This window comes from Aythya marila, assembly GCF_965140915.1.
Source record: "Aythya marila genome assembly, chromosome: 3".
In the NCBI taxonomy this organism is placed as follows: Eukaryota; Metazoa; Chordata; class Aves; order Anseriformes; family Anatidae; genus Aythya; species Aythya marila.
In genome coordinates, this window is record NC_139044.1 from 50114147 (window position 1) to 50135193 (window position 21047).

At 38.7% G+C, this 21047-nt stretch overlaps 1 protein-coding gene across 1 annotated transcript in view; it reads left to right on the forward strand.

Moving 5' to 3' along the window:
• Window positions 1–5545: 5545 nt before the first annotated feature.
• Window positions 5546–21047, forward strand: part of ADGB (androglobin) — a gene marked incomplete at both ends in the record, with an annotated part of 117754 nt that continues 102252 nt past the window's right edge. The window contains one exon of the mRNA XM_082756165.1: window positions 5546–5730. Within this exon, the coding sequence (XP_082612291.1) occupies window positions 5546–5730 (185 nt within the window). The remainder of the gene's footprint in view (window positions 5731–21047) is intronic.

Genomic DNA, 21047 nt, shown 5'->3' on the forward strand with positions numbered 1-21047 from the left:
GAGTGGCAGTTATTTTCCTTGGATTATTGTTTTTAAGCACAGTTACATGAGATTACTTTAGTTCAAATAGCTGTGACAGCACTTTTCATATGTATATAAGAGCACAAGTGTCATAATGACTTGTCATTTTTAGGTTTCAGAAGTCAGAAAATGTAAACCTGTAGTGTCCTTTCTTAAAGACTATTTTTACTTGGATGGGAAACAAGTATGAAGACACTTTATAGCTTTATCTATGGTTGTCTTCTTCATTTTTCTTTAAGAATATTAATCACATGATTCAAAATTTGTCTAGCAATCTTATGTTCTGCATTTTTAAGACTATATTTTTTGGTTTTAGCCTCTATGCAGAACTGCAACCATACAAAAACATTTGTTTAAAACTGCACTGAAGTTAATCGCTATTAAAAAGGATTTACTGTGATTTGCAGCTTGCCTTGAATTAGAACAAACAAGACTTAACTTTAATCTTCTGCAAAAAAGTTACATCCTTAAAAGTGAACAGCAAAGTACTACAGTAAAATGGTGTACTGAGAGATTTAGTAGTCTCTACAGCTCAGCAGTTAACACTGCATTAAGATTGTGCAGTGATTCTTGTTTTAAAACTAGAATTATCCTTTGATCCCTCAGGGTGTGATCATAATTCATAACATTTTCTGGGCAAAGATTTAGACATTATTTTTAAGAGCTAGTGCTACTTTCTCTGAGTATCCCCCTTTCTTAACAACTGCAGTAGCTAGAGTACTGCAGCTGCCCTCAACTTCAAAGGATTTTCACACTGTATCACAACCAGGAAGTTTTTCACTTTAACGTAGATATTCTTTTTATGAATCATCAAGCATAAACTTACAAAAGAAAGGTGTGGCAGTGCCTGATTGTTTGAGCTTAGTTTTTCTTTGCTGGCTGCTTGCACTGTTACCCAAATACTGGAGGGAGAGAGAGGGAGGGAAGGAGGGTGAGGATCAAAGCTTAAAAAAAAAGATTAAATCTAAACGTGGAATTCCATGGAATTCAATGGTAATGGTATATTTAAACCAGGCTTGGACAACTGTAGAATATATTACACAATGTTTTGGGACCATCTTCCCCAAAATAAGTTCTGGGGTAAAAAATGAGACTGTATAACGACAATGCAACCAATCAGTGCTGTAGCAAAGAACTCAAAGATGAGTGAAAATTGTAACACAGCTGAGGTTCATCAAAATTTGGTGAGTGTCTATTTTACTAGAAAAGGTAAGACGTGTCCCTAGCAAAATCAAATGAGAAACAGTATCATTAGATATCTTTGAAATGGCCATGGGCAGATGGCTGTGGACTTAGAAGACTGTTCTCTGCTATTCAGCTTGTTCCTGTACAGTGTCTTACTACATCAGTTTACCCACAACATTTGTATAATCCATTTTCTCCACTCTGCTTTCTATGTCACACTGACTCATGTTAATAAACCATCACTGCTTGTGAAAAGTTTCAGTCTGAAGATGGTTTTGCTCAAATTCAGTTCACTGTCCTGTAAGTTACCTCAGGAGCCAACATCCCAAACAAAAGCAAGTCAGCATTATTTTGCCACCTTTTCATCTCTTACCTATGTAGCAACTTCATACTTAAAGATGCTGCATCTTTTCTTACAACCGCTTCTGTCTAAGGTTTTAACCTCTTCTTTGTGGAAAACTTCCCAAAATTGTGGAGTGACTGAGGTCAGAAGGGGCCCCAGGAGCTTGTCTAGTCCAATATCCCTGCTCAGAAGAACAGGAGCTACAGCAAGGTTTCTTATGGCCATGTCCAATGTGGAGACTCAGAAGTCATATCAGAAGACTACTGCTAGTGTTTGACTAGTCTCATATAAAGCAATGCACACGCTTATTTCGGAGTGGAATTTTCTGTTTTGATCTGTGTTTTCTCATCTTGTCACTGGTCACTCCTGGGAAGAATCTGACCATCTTTAGTCTCCTTGTCAGGTATTTCTACACACTGGAAAGGTTTGCCCGCTACTCCCAGGGTTTCACTTAAGACAAAGCTTTCTCCTCACTTGTTCTGGAATACCTTGTGTAAATCTGAGAAGAGTTAAGTCTGAGCCATCTAAGTTAGAGCTGTCTGAGCTCCAAGACTCCTGAAAGCTTTGCCAGTGTTCCTGTTAACAGTTACTGTTTTCCCCTTCTCTCCAACTACTATTTGCAGCTAAAATAAGTGCAAAGTATTTAGAGCTAAGAAGCTGTTTTTTCTCCAAGTGACAACAGCAGTTACCTGTGTAATGGCTTAGGGAACAAAACACACTACCAAATAACAGTGTTTAAAATTGTGTCTTAGAAGAGTGGTGACCAGAATGCCATCCATCCATTGCTAATCGGTATGTGTTATCTATTCAATCCGAATGGATTCCTGACATACAGCAGCACCGTACTTCTCCTTCTATTGTCTTGTGTTTTTTATTTCATACTTTGTCTATAAGGCTGCCTCTACCCTAACATCCTTTCCCTTTGGGGAGTGTCTGTCAGATACCCTTCATGGCCTGAGACATTAGGCTAATGAAACAGCTGATTTGACCTTACAGATTCTTTGCCAGCTGGGAAACAAGGTTTTTTAAAATTCAGATTAACTTGTCTTTCCAGACTACCCTACTTGTCATTGCTGTTGAGGTATGGAATTCTAAATTAAGTTACCAGATACGTGTTTTTAATGTCCTTTTCTTTTTTTTTTAAGCACATAGAATTTCATGATAAAAGGTGCATTTTGAACTTCATGGGTGGCAAGTATGATTTCACATAGCAAAGAACGAAGAGTTCTGGAGCTTACACACATTCTCTTCTGATTTCTGTCCTTCCTCCTTCTTCACCCCAAAATGTGTACATGTAGTGGGTTTACGTGGCAAGGTTTTGGTAGCAGGGAGCCATAGGGGTGGTTTCTGTAAGAAGGCATGGACTCAAATTTCATTTTTTTTTTTTTTTTTTTCCCCGATGTCTTTCACAGAATTGTATTACAAGTATTCATATTTGCTGGGATGCTGCAAACCTCACTGGTCACCGGCAGTGGGATCAGGAATGAAATTTTCCTAAGAGGGAATGTCTCTTAGCTTCTCTGCCCAGTGAGTATGGGGAAGGGAAGACTGAAGCCACAGAGATGCTGAGGGGTTTTACCTGTGCTCTTGGTCAGACTCTGTCCTATGATTTCCAGCCTCAATCTGCAAGCATGCAGGAGAACTCTTCGAGGTGTGGAGCCCTGCACTGGTAGTGAAGCTGTACCCAGCTGTCCAAACTCACCTCTGTGTCTGCCATCATTCACCTGCATGTCCTGATCAATATTTGATGGCATAATTGGCTGGAGGCCAGCAGCTTGGTCTGAAAATAAACAAACAGGAAATGTTTGTTTGGTTCTCAAGTGAGAAGTGTCCCGTGGTACCTTATTTAAAATGGATGCTGCTGGACATAACGCTGAAGGAAATGCAAAGATGCTGGAGCACTTTTCACTTTGAAACATAAAAGTATATATTTGGCCTTCTGTCATCTTGATATAAATCAAGACCTGATACTTGTCTAAAGTAAGCCTCTAGATGTAGCAACATCTGCATACTTTTCCATATATCTTTTGACCTACTCCTGTCCTCTGTGACTTGACAAATACATTTTCATTGATTTTTCATATTTTAGAAACACTGAGTAAGGCTAAGTGAGCATATATGATCTGTTCTATCACAGATTTTTTGTCATGCACTACAGATTGAGAAATAGCAAACAAGTTGTCATGGTTTAACCCAGCCGGCAGCTAAACACCACGCAGCCGTTCGCTCACCCTCCCCCCTCCCTCTCTGGGACGGGGGAGAAAAACGGAAAGTGAAGCCTGTGAGTTGAGATAAAGACAGTTTAATAAGACAGGAAAATAATAATAACAAAAATACTAATAACAGTAATAATAATAATAATACAATGGTAATAATAGGAAAGTAATAATAATATGTACAAACAAGTGATGCACAATGCAATTGCTAACCACCCGCTGACCGATGCCCAGCCTAACCCCGAGCAGTCCGGCCCCCTCCCCCCAGCTAGCCACCCCTATATATTGTTTAGCATGACGTCAGATGGTATGGAATACCCCTTTGGCTAGTTTGGGTCACCTGTCCTGGGTCAGTCCCCTCCCAGCTCTTACTGCACCCCCAGCCTGCCTGTTGGCAGGGCAGAGCAAAAGGCTGAGATGTTCTTGGCTTGGTATAAGCACTGCTCTGCAACAATTAAAACATTGGGGTGTTATCAGCACTCTTCTCATCCTAAGCCAAAACACAGCATTCCACCAGCTACTAGGATGAAAATTAACTCTGTTCTAACTGAAACCAGGACACAAGTGGAATTATTTAGAAGATAGGAGTTGTTAGGGATAGTGTAACATCTGGACTGTGTCTGGAAAAAGTCCTCTTAGGTTAGTTGAAGTCAACTATTTGCTGAATCCAAAAGCAGCTGATAAGGGTTAGGTTTACCTGGCCTTGGTGAAACTCTGTTCACTTCAGTAATTGTAGGCTTCATATAAGGCACTAATTAGTTCAGTTGTTTTCATATAAAAAAGATAAATGCTTGTCTACTTCAAGTCTAAATGCTCTTCCAGCTCTGGGACTGGTTTCAGCTCTGGGACTGGTTTCATTTCCCATTCCCTTTCCATTTTCTTTCTTTTTTTTTTTTTTTTTCTTTTCTCTTTCCTTTCTTCCTTCCCTTTCCTTTTCCTTTTTCGTTTCCTACCAAATGTGTACGTTTTCCTCTCACTCTTTCTCTATAGGCTTATTCGTGTGATTAGGCTGACAGGTGATGACTGATAAGAAGTAGTGATAAAAATGTACAGAAGGAAGGGAGTCTTAATGTAGGATTTTTGCCAAGTTTCCATCCAACAGGAAAGGGTATATTGCCACTGTAAAAGTAGCAAAGCTGTGTACCTCCTTTTTTGCCAGAAATATTAACTCTAGAAGCTGATTTCAGTAGTGGACAAACTGAAAATACTGTTCAGTGTTTGGCCATACAATGTTAGCAGAGATTGAGTTGGAATTAATACCATGAATTTGGAAAGATCCCCAGTGATCTCACATATTTTCATCTTAAAATTAAATTGTGAGTTCAAAGACAGATCATTGTTTTGGTGAAAGGAAAAACAAATGGTCTGAAATCTACAGGCCTTGCTGTGTCATTTATATTTCAATACAGAATACTTAATTTGGAGCTAAATCACATTGCTTCAGTACAGAACGTTTATAACAAAATACACTTTGTTTCCATTTTAGTTTATTTATTTTTTTTATTTTTTTCCAAATTGCTTTCTGAAAGACCCTCGAAGCTGCCGCTTAGCTGCAGAAAAGACCATTGTGCCACTGTCAAAGTTCAGCCTTTTCCTTTTTGCCACCTTTTGGGTCGCCGCACAGCCGCTATTTCCAGCGGCATTCCGCTGCTTGCGACCCCCCCCGCCTCGTGCCCTTCCCTCGTGTCCCCCCCGTTTCTCCGCCGCGCGCCCCGCCGCTGGCAGTCGCCGCCCGGAGCGGCTGCCGAGACTCCGCCGGTGTCGTCGCCGAGGGGTCGCGATGCCGGGGGTGGGCTGGCCGCAGGGGCCCTGGGCCGCGGGGCGGCGCTGGACCCGCTACCTCCGCGGGTCCAGGTCGCCCGGCAACGCGGTGGACGCGGCGGCAGCCGCCGCGATGGGCTCCAAGGGCGGCAGGAAGAAGGAGATCGGGAGCCGCAGCAGCTCCGGGCTCCTGGGCCCCAAAGAGTAAGGGTGGGGGGAGCCGGGGGACAGGACAGGGAGCGGGGACCCCGCCGGCGGTAACGGGCCGGGGGCGTTCTGCCCCGCGGGGACGGGAGGGGGCGCGCCCCGAGCCGCCCCGTGCGCCCCCCGAGGGACCCCACGCGTTCGCCGAGCGGCCCCATGCACGCCCCGAGGGACCCTATGCGCACCCCGGGCCGCCCCCGCTGCTCGGAGGGGACGGGACCGTGCCGTGGAGGGGGCGTGAAAACCGGCGGGGTGATGGAAGTTTGTTTGCTCAAGGGGATGCTTGGTTGAAAGTAGGGGAAACGCGAAAGGTGGTGGTGGTGGGGTGGGTTGTTTGCTGTTGGTTTGGTTTGTTTTCATTCTTGAAACTGGAGGTTCAGCTTTGTCAGTGAATTGCAGAACTGCAGAGTGGCTGAGATTAGCAGGGACCTCTGGAGGTCACTTGCACCGACCCCCTGTGCAAGCAGGGACACCCAGAGCAGGCTGCCCAGCACCACATCCAGGCAGCTTCTGGAGACCCCACAACCTCTCTGGGCAGCCTATGCCAGTGCTCAGTCACCCACAGAGCACGGAAGTGCTTCCTCATGTTCAGAGGAAGCCTCCTGTGTCCCTGCTTGTGCCCATTGCCTCATTATGTGGAAGCATTGCTTGCTTTCTCCTATGGTACGTGTTACGGCCCTGTCAGGTAGTGATATCCTGTCAAAAAGATTTTGCTTGTCAAAATGTGTGTCTTGAGCCTTAAAGAGAGTAGCAGAAATGAGATCATTCATGCACATGATAGGTTGTGTTGTGGTAAGGTAAATACAACAATCTTGCGAGTTGCAATCCAAATTCTTCTGACTCTGGTGGCTTAGGCTGTTCTCTTTCCAAGGGGCTGGGAGCCCTTCTCCAGTAGAAAAATGAGACCAAGAACAGAAGTAATTGTATTTCTAGTGATATTTGATTGGGCTGTGCTCAGCTAGTATGAGAGCAGTAGTTTAGACTTGTGTTAAAAATAAAATCAAAGGGATTTTATTAATACCATGAAACCCTCATAGATACTACTGCTAATGTAATTGAGCTGGAAATGTGTTGTGCAGCTTTCTTTACTTCATGAATCTTTCTGAATACCTGAGGATGAGGTTTATGTAGAAGTTCTTAGTTCTAGAGAACTGGGTTGAAGACGGCTTCTACATAGTCCCAGCATATGTTCCCTAAAGCATTTTATTAAAGTATGTAATGAAGTATCTGAGCATGTGATAGTCATTCCCTCTTAACTCGTTAGCCCAACTGTCTTCTGGCTTTCAACAGCTCATGCAGATAACTTTATCTTCTGGTATGTGCAGACAAACAGCTTTAGATCTCTTCAAGAGATCTAAATCTTATGGTAAGTAACACTACATGTGACTTCCCTGCAAGCAACATGATGCTGGCACTCTGAACGGATTTTGATGCCTTTAAAAAGGCTTCTGAATTGAAGTCAAACCCTTAAACATAGTAAAGATCAAATCTTGTACTTAAAGTCCATCATAAAAAGCTTTCTTCAAAGAGCCGTGTGCTGCAATCTAAGGTTGTGTCGCTAAATCAATGATTAAAAACTAACCATTTAGCTCAATCCATCAGCTGAGGATTATAATGCAGATACTGTGCTGGCTTCTGGTGTGAATGTAGCCAAACATCAAACTGATGAATGTTGTGCTGTATATTGCAATGCAGCAGGTTCATGAATGGATTCAATTTCTGTGCTAGTGCAGGTTTTTAGTCGTAAATCCATATAATTACCTAATAGGCCATGACAATGTTACATTGCCAATTCTTTTTTTTTTTTTTCTGGAATAACCTTCCTATTGTAGGGTACAAAGTAATGCAGATACCTGCTGCAGGATCAAGGTGTGTGTTTGGGGGTGTACAGATGGTGAAATAGTGAAGGGGGAAGAAGGGAACTGTTGTGCATATACTTATGTATTCAATAAATACTCAAGCATTTTAGTTATACAGATAGATGTTGTAGGTTTTTGGACAATGGAGGTGAAAAGGCTTGAGAGACTGATAGTCAATGTCAAATCTTGTTTGCTGTGTGAAGTATTTGGAAAAGAGGAACAGTTTATATGCATGTCTGTACAGAGTAAAACTTCTAAACCTTAGCTGCCCTTGTGCATTAGTCTTGTTTTTTTTTTTTTTTTTTTTATCTCAGCATGTGAAACTATGATAAGTTTCTCTTCCGGGATAAATTCTGGGAGTGTTAAAAGGTTAACCTCCTTCTTCAAAAGACATAAATAATTGGTGAAATAAGTAGGAGATAGGAATGACTCACTGTGATAAAGAGATAAAAATCAAAGGCATCTTAATGATAGGGAAGTGTTTTAGTCAATTTCAATACACTAGAGATTCATACTTGACAAGCGTGGTCTCTCTTCATCAGTACACTGACCACAATGCAGTGTAGGAGGTGAATATAGTGTATTGATGTAACTTTCAACTCTGATTGAAGGAACACCATAAGGATTTCTCCTGATTCAATCAAACTCTTGATTTGAACTAGTAAGAGCAGCATTGTCACTCACACCAGCCTGTACAAACATGCAGCTCTCTAGAGGGTAATAATGGTAAGTCAAAGATGACCATTTATTTTTCAGAGAGGTTTGTTGAAGGCATAGAGTTTGGAGGTGGTAATCCTTTCAGATAGTCTTGTAACAACTTGTCCTTACCCACAACATGTTTTAAAGGTCAGAATAGGGATTTAAATGGCAGGTCTCGCAAAGAAATCGTGAAGAAATTGCCTAGTCGTGTGCCTAGAAAAGGTGAGCATAGGGTGGAGGCTGGAGAGTCTAGGCATAACATGCCCACAGTTATGCTTTTCCTCACTCTTAGTAAGCAAATCTACTGAGTGCAATGAAAAAGGAAGAGTGAAAAATGTGCATATAAATAGCAGTATCAGAAATGGATTCAGAACTTGGAGGTCAGAGCTTTATTTCAAAAAAAAAAAGGGCAAATCATTTGAAGCTATTTTCTGGTTCATCTGGTGATGGAGGTGGGAGCTCTAACCCTCTGGTAACAGCTGAGGCAGGTCAGAAAGCTCCCAGTCAGGTTCAGACCCTCATGTGATCAAGTTCAGACTGACAAAGATCTGAAAGACCTGGGACTGATCTCTGGATGCTTCTTTCATGCAAGCACACATTTTATAGAGGAAGAATTATTTAATGATATTGGCTGAAAACTTGCAGGAGTAGCAAAGGTGGTGGTGGTGGGGGTAAGTAGTTCTGCTCATTTTGAAAGCTTTTGAAATGTTGTCTTGGAAGCAGTAGAGACAAGAAACAACTGAAGATGTGCTATGTATTTCCTTCCAGAAACCACCCTACTGTGGGAAATCTTGTGTGGGTGTCCTTTCCTGTAACTCCTCTGGAACAGCAGAACTAGGTTTATGAACTTTTACTTGAGAATGAGTTACTGTATTTGGAACTCTTCTACTAAGTGGTCCAAGTAGCTGCTAAACATGTTAAACTTTTTTTTTTTTGTTTTGTTTTGTTTTGTTTTGTTTGGTTTGGTTTTTTTTTTTTTTTTTTTGGTGTGTCTTCAGCCTTCAGACATCCCTGGGCACCACAGATGTGAAAAGATTCTGTATGGTCTACAGATTCTGGATGTCAATGTGCTTTATTCCTTAGAATTCTTCTATTTAAGTAGTTGCTTGTCAGATGCCATCCAGCAAGCTATGGTTGAAGAGAGTAGCAGAAATGAGATCATGCATGCACATGATAGGTTGTGTTGTGATATGGCTATGTTTCTACACATGAGGGACACTATGTTGGCCACAGCTCATAGTATGAATCATAGAACCACAGGATGGTTCAGGCTGGAAGGGACCCTGAAGATCATCTTGTTCCAGATGCATTAGACTTATGGGTACAAAGCATTAGATATATGGTAAGAAGCAGACAGCATTGAGTTTTCACTGAAAAGTTTTTTGGGGCTTAAAAAATCTCAGGTCTTTTAATTGGGATTCTGCCATCCCTTTTCATCAGCTGGAGGAACTAAGCTAGCTGAAGTTTTCAGGGCTAAATGGCTAATGACCCTTACAGCACATCAATTTCATTTACAGGAAGAGAACATATTTCCCAATCCCTTGAATGTTTGTTTTATGTTATAATGAATCTCAGGAAATTAGGTGGATATATATATACATATATACTCATTTTTTAAATATTTCTGTGTAAGTAGCATCTCTTGAAATATTTTAAAACTATTCCCTGTTTGTTTGGTATTCAATGCAAATTTTTCCTCTGTGAAAATGTGTATTTCTCCCTGCAAAGATAAATAACGAACAGAAAACACTGAATTTCTTCCACTGTTACTCTTTTGATCTATGAATTCTATATTTCTATCTTTAGAGCAACTTTCTCAACTTAAACTATGTAAATGTGCACACATGATGCTGTCTGGATTCAGAGAAAAAACAAACAAACAAACATTAGTGACACAAAGTATGCGCTCATGCCCTTTTCTTCATTTTCCTGCTATGAATAAAGGTGTTGGTCCTATCACTTACTCCTCTCTTGAAATTAATCTTAAAATGCTCCTTTCTTCTTATTTTATATCCAGTTACCCAGCCTTTGCAACAAAATATTTTGTTTCATATTTTCATACTTCTGCTTCACATTTTACATTTTGATTCACATTTTGTTATCTTTCCTGTTGCTGTGGTCAGCCAGCATCTCTAGTTCCTCTCTTTTCCTCTCTGTATCCCTTTGCTCAGTAGCTTATTTTTTTCTTGTCTTAGCCACAGCCATGCTGCCCCTCATATTTACTTCAAACAGTATATCAAAATTTTTCTGACAACATCTAAGCTGTCAGGGACAGCTGAATTTTCTAGCACAGGTAAAATACTATTTTCCTATTTTGCACTGTATATAAAATTGATTGGGCTGTCATCCAAAAGATTTTTTTCCCATAATCATTTTTACAGTGTAAGATTTTTTTTGAGATGATAAAAATATGTACTTTTATATAGTAAAACCATTCATTCTCTCCCATATAATAGAAAAATTCTAAGAGAATCATTCATATGAAATGAGTTATTTGTATCAGAATATCTAGAACAGAATCTTTTTCTTTAGCACGCTGTTGCTTTAAGCTTTATTAAATGAGACCACAATGGATAAATAAGATTAGATATCATTTTCCCTGTGTCAAGTTGAGACTGGAGAATATCTAATTACAACTGTTTTGAATGATATTAAGTTTTACTGGAATGCCTCTGGAGTGTGAATAGGAGATATGCTTGTAATATATTTGAAATCTCTTGATGGACCTAAAAGGCAAGAGACATGATGTATCTCTCACTCTGCAATTATCATCTAATTGTAAGGGAACAAATGTCTAGTATATGTCAGTGTTAATTCAGTGTTAGCATAGGAATATTTACTCATTTCACTAGGGTTGTTTTACATAAGCAGTAGTAGCTTGAAGATGTCCTAATGGTGGTTTAGTCACAGGTTACTAGCCTACAGAAGACTGTTACAATCACTTGATTGTAATGCAGAACCTTCGTAACCCAGATTATTTTTTTTTTCATCAAACTAATAACTTCTATTTAAACCATAACATGTCTCTTGTGTTTATTTGCTCTCCTTTGTGCTCTTTCCAGCTGGAGTAAGACTCACCAGTAAAATGCTAGATGTTATAGCAGTTCTGATCCTGGTTTTCTAACTAACCTGTCCCTGGTCATTGTTATTTATTTTTTTGTCATCCTGAAATATCACTAAGGCCTTTTGGATGGATGGGTGGATGGATTGAAGGAAGGAAGAAAAAGTGGTTGGTTTAGGACAATGCATGTCATGCCAAATTCAGCAGACTACCTGATAAATCCTACTGTTCAGGCTGTTGGGGAAAAAAATATTTCACTGTCTGTTGAATTGTAGATAATGAGTTACATCAAGAAAAGCTAGTGACAGGTTATTTTAAACTTTGGCCTAGCCTTTTTCTCTTAAACATTTTATAAGAAAGGTAGCCCACAATTTTCTCATGAAACTGTAGAGCACAGCGCTGTAAAGCATTGGAAAATCAAGTCTGAATTCAGCGTTTGCTATCTTTTCAATCGTCTTGTTTTGCATGCTCTGTAAATTGTAGGTGCATTTTGGGTTGCTTACAGGCCGTATTCTGTAACAGTGTTTATTTTCAGTACGATAATCATTCTGGGGAAAACATCTTAGTACTCTGTTCAGAGCTCTGGGTGGAAGTCTGGTTTTGCTGAAATCAGTGAAAGCTATTGGTAGTTGGGAGCTGAACATACTGGGGTTAAGAGCTTGCCCTTGAGAACATTTTGACAACTTAAATAGCCTTTCTTCTTGCTTTTAGCATGAAATAAAGACCCTTATTTCCCAGATTGTTGAGAATTTGTACCCCAAACCCAACATCAAAAATATTTTGGCATTCCTAGTCCCTGTGAAAGGTTAAACACTGAAATGTATTTCTCTTCTTTAGTTGTGCTGTAAGCCAGTGGTCTACAACCTTTTTTGATTGTACACTACTATCAATAAAAATTGTGAGCACACTCCCTCAATATACTTATATTAATTTATCTGTAAATTTTACGCATGCAATACTGAAGCTCTAATATTTTCTTCCTTTTTCTTCCACACCCTACTTTGGAAAGCACTGCTTTACCCCGCAAAGTTTATATGGATAGAGTGAGCGACTAGGCAGATTCAAATGCTGAACTACAGTCTGTTAAAGTCTACAGGGAGCTTTTTATTTCGATCAGGCTTATGGTTGAAACTTAGAGCTGTAGTCTGTGATTTATGCAAAATGGAAGCAACGTTTCCTTCTTCAGTATTCAGCATTGCATCTAGAGTGCTTTCCCCTTTGTCATAGGATTTGTGATGTGCATACCAGCATAATAGGAATGCAGACAGATTGACAGATCCGTGCTATTTCTTTATTTGGAAATAGATTCTGTATAGTAAGGAACATCTGCATCATAGTAAATCTATTCTGTAGATCTGTATCACTGTTGTCAAGAAAAATCATCAGAGTACTGAGTTGATTCTGCAGGAGTCTACCCTGGAACAAAATATTAATAATGCTGCTCCTATTATTTATATTTTTAATTAAAATTGCTGAACACAGTGATAGGACAAATTTGCTGTGTAACCCTAAGACTTAGTCTTCACTTTGATTGCCAGTTCTGTGTTGGAGGGATTAATCTATGTTTCCTCATTTAATGATTTTCTGCTAATAGTAAACTAATGATAGTAGTGATTGTGAATATTTTATTAAAGACAGTTAACCAAGTCTTTTTAGTGGGTTGTGGAGGTTAGAAGTAAATATTCTTATGTGCATACTATTAGATTGAAGCTGTGTTCTTTGTATGTATGACAATTACTTAAATAGATGACAAGGAAATAGCTATTATGTTCATTCTGTTACTGAGCTAGTTCAGTAAATTTGTGTACGCATTCTAGTGCCCAAATTTTGCATGTCTGTGCATGAGAACTTCAGTAATGTTGCTGTTCATGTAGCAGAAAAAAAGAAATGGAAGTTTGCAAGCTGCCTGAGAAAATATTGTCCCATTAGTTTAGCGTTCTTTGCAATTGCAAAGTAGGTTTTCTCTCTCTCTCTCTCATTTCTTTTTTTTTTTTTTTTTTTTTTTTTTTTTTTTTTTTTTTCTGAACAGAGTTTGCAGCTGCAGGGACAAAATACATTTTGTCTTTTTTGTAATACTGTCTTCTTACTAGTAAATGGTGTTTGTTTTCATGTGTCTCCAGTGGTTGAAATACGGAATAGAACTATCAGTAGTATAAGAAAAGAAAAAAGGTTAATAGTTTTTAAATATAATCTAAAAACAAATCATCAGAACAGTCAAGGCTTACCATAAAGAATTACAGTCCCATAATTTTAACAACTATAGGTAAAACTAATGTAGAAGCCCTCTGAGAGTAATGTGTACAAATATCTGGACAATATGTTTTGATCACCTTAAAATTATTTTGATAGATTTCCAGTCAGACCAGTCTCTCTCTCTCTCTCCCCCCTTCCCAACCCCCCTCCCAAATGCTTACAGTAGTCAGCAGAGTGCATATGTAATATGGAAAATCAGTGGGGATTGTTGGTGGATTATACTGCAGTACTGGAACAGGACTTTGGAAGCATACAGAGAGGGCAGGAAATTTCCTTTTTATTCTCTAAGCCAGACTTCACCTAGGACAATGTGCAGGATGCTCCATTGGGTCTCTCTTCATTACTGCTTTCTAATTAGGTGGCTGTTCCCTTCAGGAGCTATGCAGTTGTTAGAGATGACAGACTGAAGAGCTCAAAAGAACAGCTGTCCTTAAAGCTTTCCTTAATTGCACCATTAGAGGCTACTGAGAATCTGATCTTTTCCAGGTTTCAACAGCTTCAGTGAATTGCTGGGATTGATGCTTTTGTCACCGCTGAAGATTCTGGCTAGTAACAATGATAATGAATCGAAATGCTTTGTAAATGAATTTGATGAAAGTCTATGCCATTGAGCCCAGTTCTGTGAATTAAACTGAAGTCATCAGCATCTTCCAGCACAAAGAAAAATCTGAATTAGTGTTTGTGTTATTAGGGAAAAAAGTAAGGAGTTAATGGTCAGTGCCAAGAGAGCAAGTGGTGTAGGGATAATTGTAGCATAGGCACAACTTCCCAATGTACAGGAGAAGGTCAGAGTTCTGTTTGAGATTTTATTAGGGAGAGCAGTAGCTAAGCACAGTATTTACTTCTGATGGATCCTTCAGCACCTGCAGAGACAAGCTGGAGCCTGGACTGGCTGGAAGCAATGATTGAAGTTTCAGCTGTGTGCCTGATTGCACTGAGTAGCAGGTTGCTGCATTGCTGTTGTGCAGTGGGATGCTACACCAAAGCCTGGGATTACCTCATGTTTGCTATTAAGATTAAAGGTTGAGACAGTAAGAACAGGAAAAAAAAAAAAAAAAAAAAAAAAAAAGAGGCTCCATTGCTAATTCATACTTGCACTCCCAGAGACCTAGCAGAAGGAGTCAGCAAGTGTATGATTGCGGCTTTATCTATTTCTGGTGTGTTTCTCAGGTAAATATCCTGAGGTTTTAGATTACAGTAGTGGTTTAGAGAATAGAGTCTGAATAGATTAACTTTTTATGTTTTTGGGGTCCCACTAGATTGACTGAAGTTTAGGAGTGGGAAACCTCATCTCTTATGGGTAACTGCATAGTGGTTGAACTTGAAGGTGCTTTCAGTGTTGTGCTGGATTACAACTGCTGGTTACTGTAAATTGTAATGTCTGCTAAAAATTTACATGGAAAAAGTCTGTGGAAAAGATTACCTCTGATCACCATTGTGGTCTTCCTCTGGGCCTGCTCTAACAGCTCCACATCCTTCTTGTGCTGGGTGCCCCAGCCCTGGATGCAGCACTACAGGTGGGGCTTCACAAGGGCAGAGCAGAGGGTGACAATCCCCTCCCTCGACCTGCTGACCGAGTGGGTTGCTCTGTTGATGCAACCCAAGACACAGTTGGCCTTCTGGGCTGCAAGAGCACACCACTGGCTCACGTTGAGGTTTTTGTCCACTAGACACCTCAAATCATTCTTTGTGGTGCTACTCTCAATGAGTTCTCCCAGTCTGTGCTCATGTCTGGGATTTCCCCAATATAGGTGCAGCACCTCGCAGCTGAACATGTTTGTTCAACCTCATTAGGTTAATGTGAGCTAACTTCTCAAGCTTGTCCAGGTCCCTTTGGATGACATCCCTTCCTTTTGTTGTACTAACTGAACCACTCTGCTTGGTGTCATTTGCAAACTTGCTGAGGGTGCACTCAATCCCACTGTCTATGTCATTGGTAAAGATTTTAAACAGAGATAAGTATGATTTTGGTGGGATCTGATTAAGTTCCACTTGAGGCTTGAAGCAGATTTAAATTTTTGGACAACAGACATTGAGGATACTAGTCCAGTTTATCACTGATGCCATATGTTTGCAATTTTTGGATTAGCCATATCCATTTTATGGTTAATTCATCTGTATTTATTGGAAACTGGGCTAGAAAGGGTTTATTGACTGTTTGTGGTACCATTATGACAAAGCACTCCCTGTTCTCTCAAATAATTCAGAAGCAACATAAATCTGTAATGGCCCAGGATTCCAGTGCTTCCAGCTGCAAAGCCAAAGAGTAGAAATGTCTCTGTAGCTTAAAGCTTAACCATCTGAAACAGTGGGAAAAAGGTATCATCATGCAATTGCTTACTTTCTCCAGACATAGGAGTGTTAGTGAGTAAATACATAATGATTTAGGTTCAATTTGGATGAAATTCCCTGGTTCATGATTTTTCTTGAGAAGCTATTTACTGCATCAATGTGCATCTGCAAACGCTTATTGTTCTAATATTAAATTGTAATCCAACAAAAAATAGAGTCATTACTGGAGAGTTTGCATTGTCTTGCCTGAACATAAAACATCCACTTCTAATTTATTTTCTTTTCTTGTCTATTTACTTTGTACATGACACATATTTCTGAGGCTGATGTTTTTGTTAGTCTCAGAAACAAAGGTAAGCACACCTAGAATTTTCTGTATAAGCATTTTCTGGCCAAAAAGATGAAGAGCTTGCTTTCAGCACCTGTGCTTCATTGGTTGAAATGTTTCAGTGTACACTCTGTATAATAGAACTCCATATAATTTTATCTTTATAGTCAATTTGTAAATGCTATTTTTTTTCCTCTTCTTCCTTTAACTTTTTTTGAGATTCATTCTTTGAGGTGAGAGAATGGGTTCTTCCCAAAGTAAATATGAAAAACATATTGTAAGTTTATAAACATATTATATATTAGCCTACCAGTATGTTGAATTTGTGGTTAACCACATTTCATTCCAGCTAGAAAATTATGTATTCAAATTGTTTTTTTTTGCTAATTGTAATTAAAACAATAAACCCCTTAAGAACTCAGCCTACTGTGATCTGTAGCCTTCAAACTTCATGGGCTTATGGGCATGAATAGACTAAGTCACGTATCAGTGGCAGTATCACGATAAATGCTATACTCCCTGTTGGTCCTAATTATAGGTCATTCTTTCCCTGTAACTCTAAGCACTGTCAGGAGATCTTGCAGGCAAGCATTGTCCATGAGCCATTAACTGAACTATGCAATCAGATATATGTCTAGACTTCTGTTACAATGAACTGTGCAATAAAGAAAAGCAGCTTCCAGCAGGAGAACTATATAGCAGGAATAGTGCTGCCAAAAGAAAAAAAAAAATAATAATTGTGCTTTGAAACTGGAAAGCATTCCTAAAATAATATATTAGATATTCTGTTTGCTGTGGATTCATCTACTTAAACAGAATTGTCTTTAGCTTCTTTTGAGAGCTCTGTGTAACAGCACTGAAGAAATGGGGTTTCCTGGTATTCTTGTCAAGGCACGGTAAGTGCTTTGTAAATGAGTTGACCTAAATCCACAGAAGTACTGAGGTGCTCTGTCATGCAGAGATTTTTAGTTCTTAGTTAATTACCTATGTGCCATACAGAAGGCACATAAGTATTTTACAGAAGGCACATAAGTATTTTACAGAAGCCAACTAGGAAGAAATGCCAATGAAAGGAGCAAAGCTCAAGTCATATTTAAAAAAAACAAGCAAACAAACAAACAAAAAAAAACATGAGAACAACAAAAAAACATTTGAGTACCAAAATAGTCTGGAAAGAGGTGTGGCAATCTTCCCAGCATTCTTATAGCTGAATCTAAAGTCAGGTTAATCGTTTCAGCAGGAAACACTGGGAGAAGCAAACTCAGAATAGTTACTAGTTTCATAATTTCTAGGGTGCTGTACAAGTATTTGGAGAAACATGACTTCAGATTACTTCTTAGAGTCAGGAGCAGTAAAGAAGGATTTAAAAAGAGATCCTCAATTTGCTGCCTCAGAGAACAACCAGAACCAGTGGATGCTCTGTGATCAAACTGTTAGTGGCTTTTCACACAGAGCTCTGATGGAAAGGGACTAAGGGATGTTTTTCCTTTGTTGTCCTGAGCTTGACAGAGGTATGTGCTATGCAAGATAGGCTTTTCCAGTAAACATACATTATTATTCTCTCCTGAGTTGCATCTGGTGCGAAGGAGTTCTGCAGGCTAAATATTTTGAGTGGTCAGGTGTTTTCCTTTTATTGATATTAAATTTGCTGTGTTTTATGTTATATATATTATTTTTCTTTTGTCATGAGAACAGATAAATAATTCACTCTTGTCTATACTATTTATTATTTGGTACATTTATACTTTGTTATTCCTCCATTCTCTGAACTGTTGCCTGTCACTGAATTTCCAAAGTTTTGGTTACATTGTTAGGGCAGCTGGAAACAATCAATATTTCATGCAAAAGCCATAATATCCTAAGTGGCATTATACTGTTCTCAAATATTGGGCATCCTGCTCCTAATGTCTTCTAATATTTGGTTTGCCTTCCTTGACTATCCTTGAACAGACATCCTTATAGATCTATCATAATGACAGGCAGCTCATGACCCTGAAGCGTTATCATTAACAGAACTATATAAGCTGTAATCAATTGCTGCTAGCTGGAAGGACAGTGCATTGATCAAACAGAAATTTTATCTGCAAAATGGATGTAGATGTTGACAGACTACAAGACGCAGCTATGACCTCTTGGTGCCCATGTTAGTTTGCACTCGTTTCACTTGACCTGTCACCTCCACTATTTGAAACTAGTTATTTAGTTCAGCTGACATCATTCACATCTGCAGCACATCCCAGAGTCAACAACTTTGGAAAAATTAGTCAGAGATCAACTCTCTTGACTGGAATTGTCACCTGAAACAGGCACTCTTCTTACAAGGGCTTGCTATGACTCTAGCTTTGTCTTGGTATATCATATCATCTCTAAAAGTGAGTGTGATAAAGCCATCCTCAACAAAATACTTTTGTCTCTCTTCATTAAAAATGCTTATTTAAGAGCTAGATATTACAAGGTTTCTGCTTTGGCAGGCAACTCTTGATTTTATTCTTCAGTGTTCTGCTCTTGGAATGTAAATTTATATATATATTTATATATATATATATATATAATTGAAGAATGTTTTTAAAAGTTTACCTGACCTCTAGTGTGGGCAGCATATGAAAGGCTGGCAGATGAATGACTTGCAGGCCATCTAATACCTTTCATTATCAAGTGCATTTTTCAAATATGCTAAATAGGGTTTTTTTTTGCCTTTTTTTTTTTTCATTCTATATAAAAACTTTTTGACAGCTCTGTAGAATCAAGAGCAAAAATATCAAAAGTCTAAATTTTATTCATAAGAACTGATCCAGACTTTGTAAGAAATTCAGCTGATATTTTAAAATGTTAAAGACCAAATTTTGAACAATATTTATAGGGCAACAAATGGAATTAAGCTGAAAATACAGACAGCAAACTCAAAAATAAGTTTTGAAACACATAATGCTTCTACACTAATACTTTGTACCTTTCTACCATGCTTCTTTGAAAAAATCTCAAGGAAACACCTGTACAACTGGGGCAAGAGACTTGGCACATAGCATTTTTTCCCCCCTCTAGAGCCTGGAAAGCAAACCAAGAATTACCATCTCACCTCCCATTAACATACAGGCAAATTAAAATAAGAAAAAATCCAGATTTCTCTCTCACAAGGTTGAATGTGAGGCTTCATGAACACTCTCTTAGCAAATCTGCAGAAGTATTTGAAATAGTCTCATTCTTGGCAAATTACTTAAGTCTACTTGTTCATCTGACAACTACAAGGATGTTGGCTACATTTAGAAATGAGCATATTACACTTCAAAGTAGTGACACATTAAAAAACTCCTTTAAAAATGACATGCCTATAAAATATAATCACTTGGTATTCATCTTTTCTTTTTAGTATCACTTTAATCTTCTACAGTTTGATCTAGCTTCACACTGAACACTGTACTTTTGAAGGAAAAAATCCTGGATGAGGCTCACCTCAGAAGACAAAAGTGAAGTGATACAAAACCTGTTATCATAGGTTTTACAAGCAAATGTCATTACACCTTAGATGCCTTACAATTATTTATTCTGCTCCTTGTACCTGAACTGCGGCCATGCCTTGATTCTTTCCCCCATCCATGAAAGCTCTGAACTTTTAGGCTAGTGTAATTTTTTCTACAAAGTCCTTTAAGTCTTGCCTCCCCTGTCTGATGTAAAAATAAAGTTACTATAAATAACACATGCATATTTTGGTTTTATTTTGGAATTACTGCTTACTGTATTAATAGTAATAACTGTATTGCCCTTGGTGCTTATTAGATCATCTTATCGTAACTAATTCTATTCATTCTTCTTCTGAAGAATGGCAATATGTATGATGAAAAGGAGCAAATCATTTTGCAGTGGAGTTACTAATACTTGGTTAAAAGTTCTCATATGCTTTCCAGATCCTTGTGAACTTGGGTGTTGCCATAGCTTCCACCATGAGTATCAGAGGTGTTCAGATGCTACTTTTGAAAAACCATTTCAGTGATTAGAGTTTAAAACCACTTACTACCATAGTTAAAGTTTTCAGAATTTATTATTATTATTATTTATTTATTTATTCTTTTTCCTTTGGGTTTTGAAGAGATTAAGAAAAAAGTTCAGCAGCTTTCCTCTCAGGGGACTTTTGGAGGAGAATATGAACCATCTGTTTGTTCTCTGCCCTTTTTCCTAATTAATTTTTTTACTGAGGCCAAAAATTGTTCTTTCCAGCTGCTCAAGCAATCCAAGGGAAGGGACTCATTTTTCTTTACCTTTTCCTGGAAAGAGTCCAACATTCTCATCTCTTTGTGTCTCAACATTAGTTCCCAACTGGGAATATGAGATGTGACATTCCTTATCTCCATCTTTTCCTTCACATTGTTCTTCTGTACATATTGAGGAGTTCAGAGCATCCAGAAGAGTGATAAGAGATAAAAGGGTAAAAGTTTCAGCTCTGAGCCTCATTCACTGTCCTACCAAGTATTAGTTACCTAAATATCATGTCCTGTTACTGAATCATTTATATTAATTATTGACCATCCCAAGAAGTAAGGTCAAGGTGATAGCAGGTATGTGGTTAGTAGTGTATTTTTTGGGATCTGATTGAAACTATGCTCTAGAGTATGATGGTTATTAACATTTCATGAAAATAGTAGACAGTATTTAATGCAAGTTAAAAGATTTGCAGCTTTAACTCTAGGGTAGCAACAGTGTCCAAGAGATAAAATGAAAATGATGAGAATTAAATTGATTTGGTATTCTATTGGGGTATTGTTATGATCTAATTTGTGGTTTATTTTTTAATCTTTAGGACATGCTACCAGTAATGTTGGTGACCATCTAG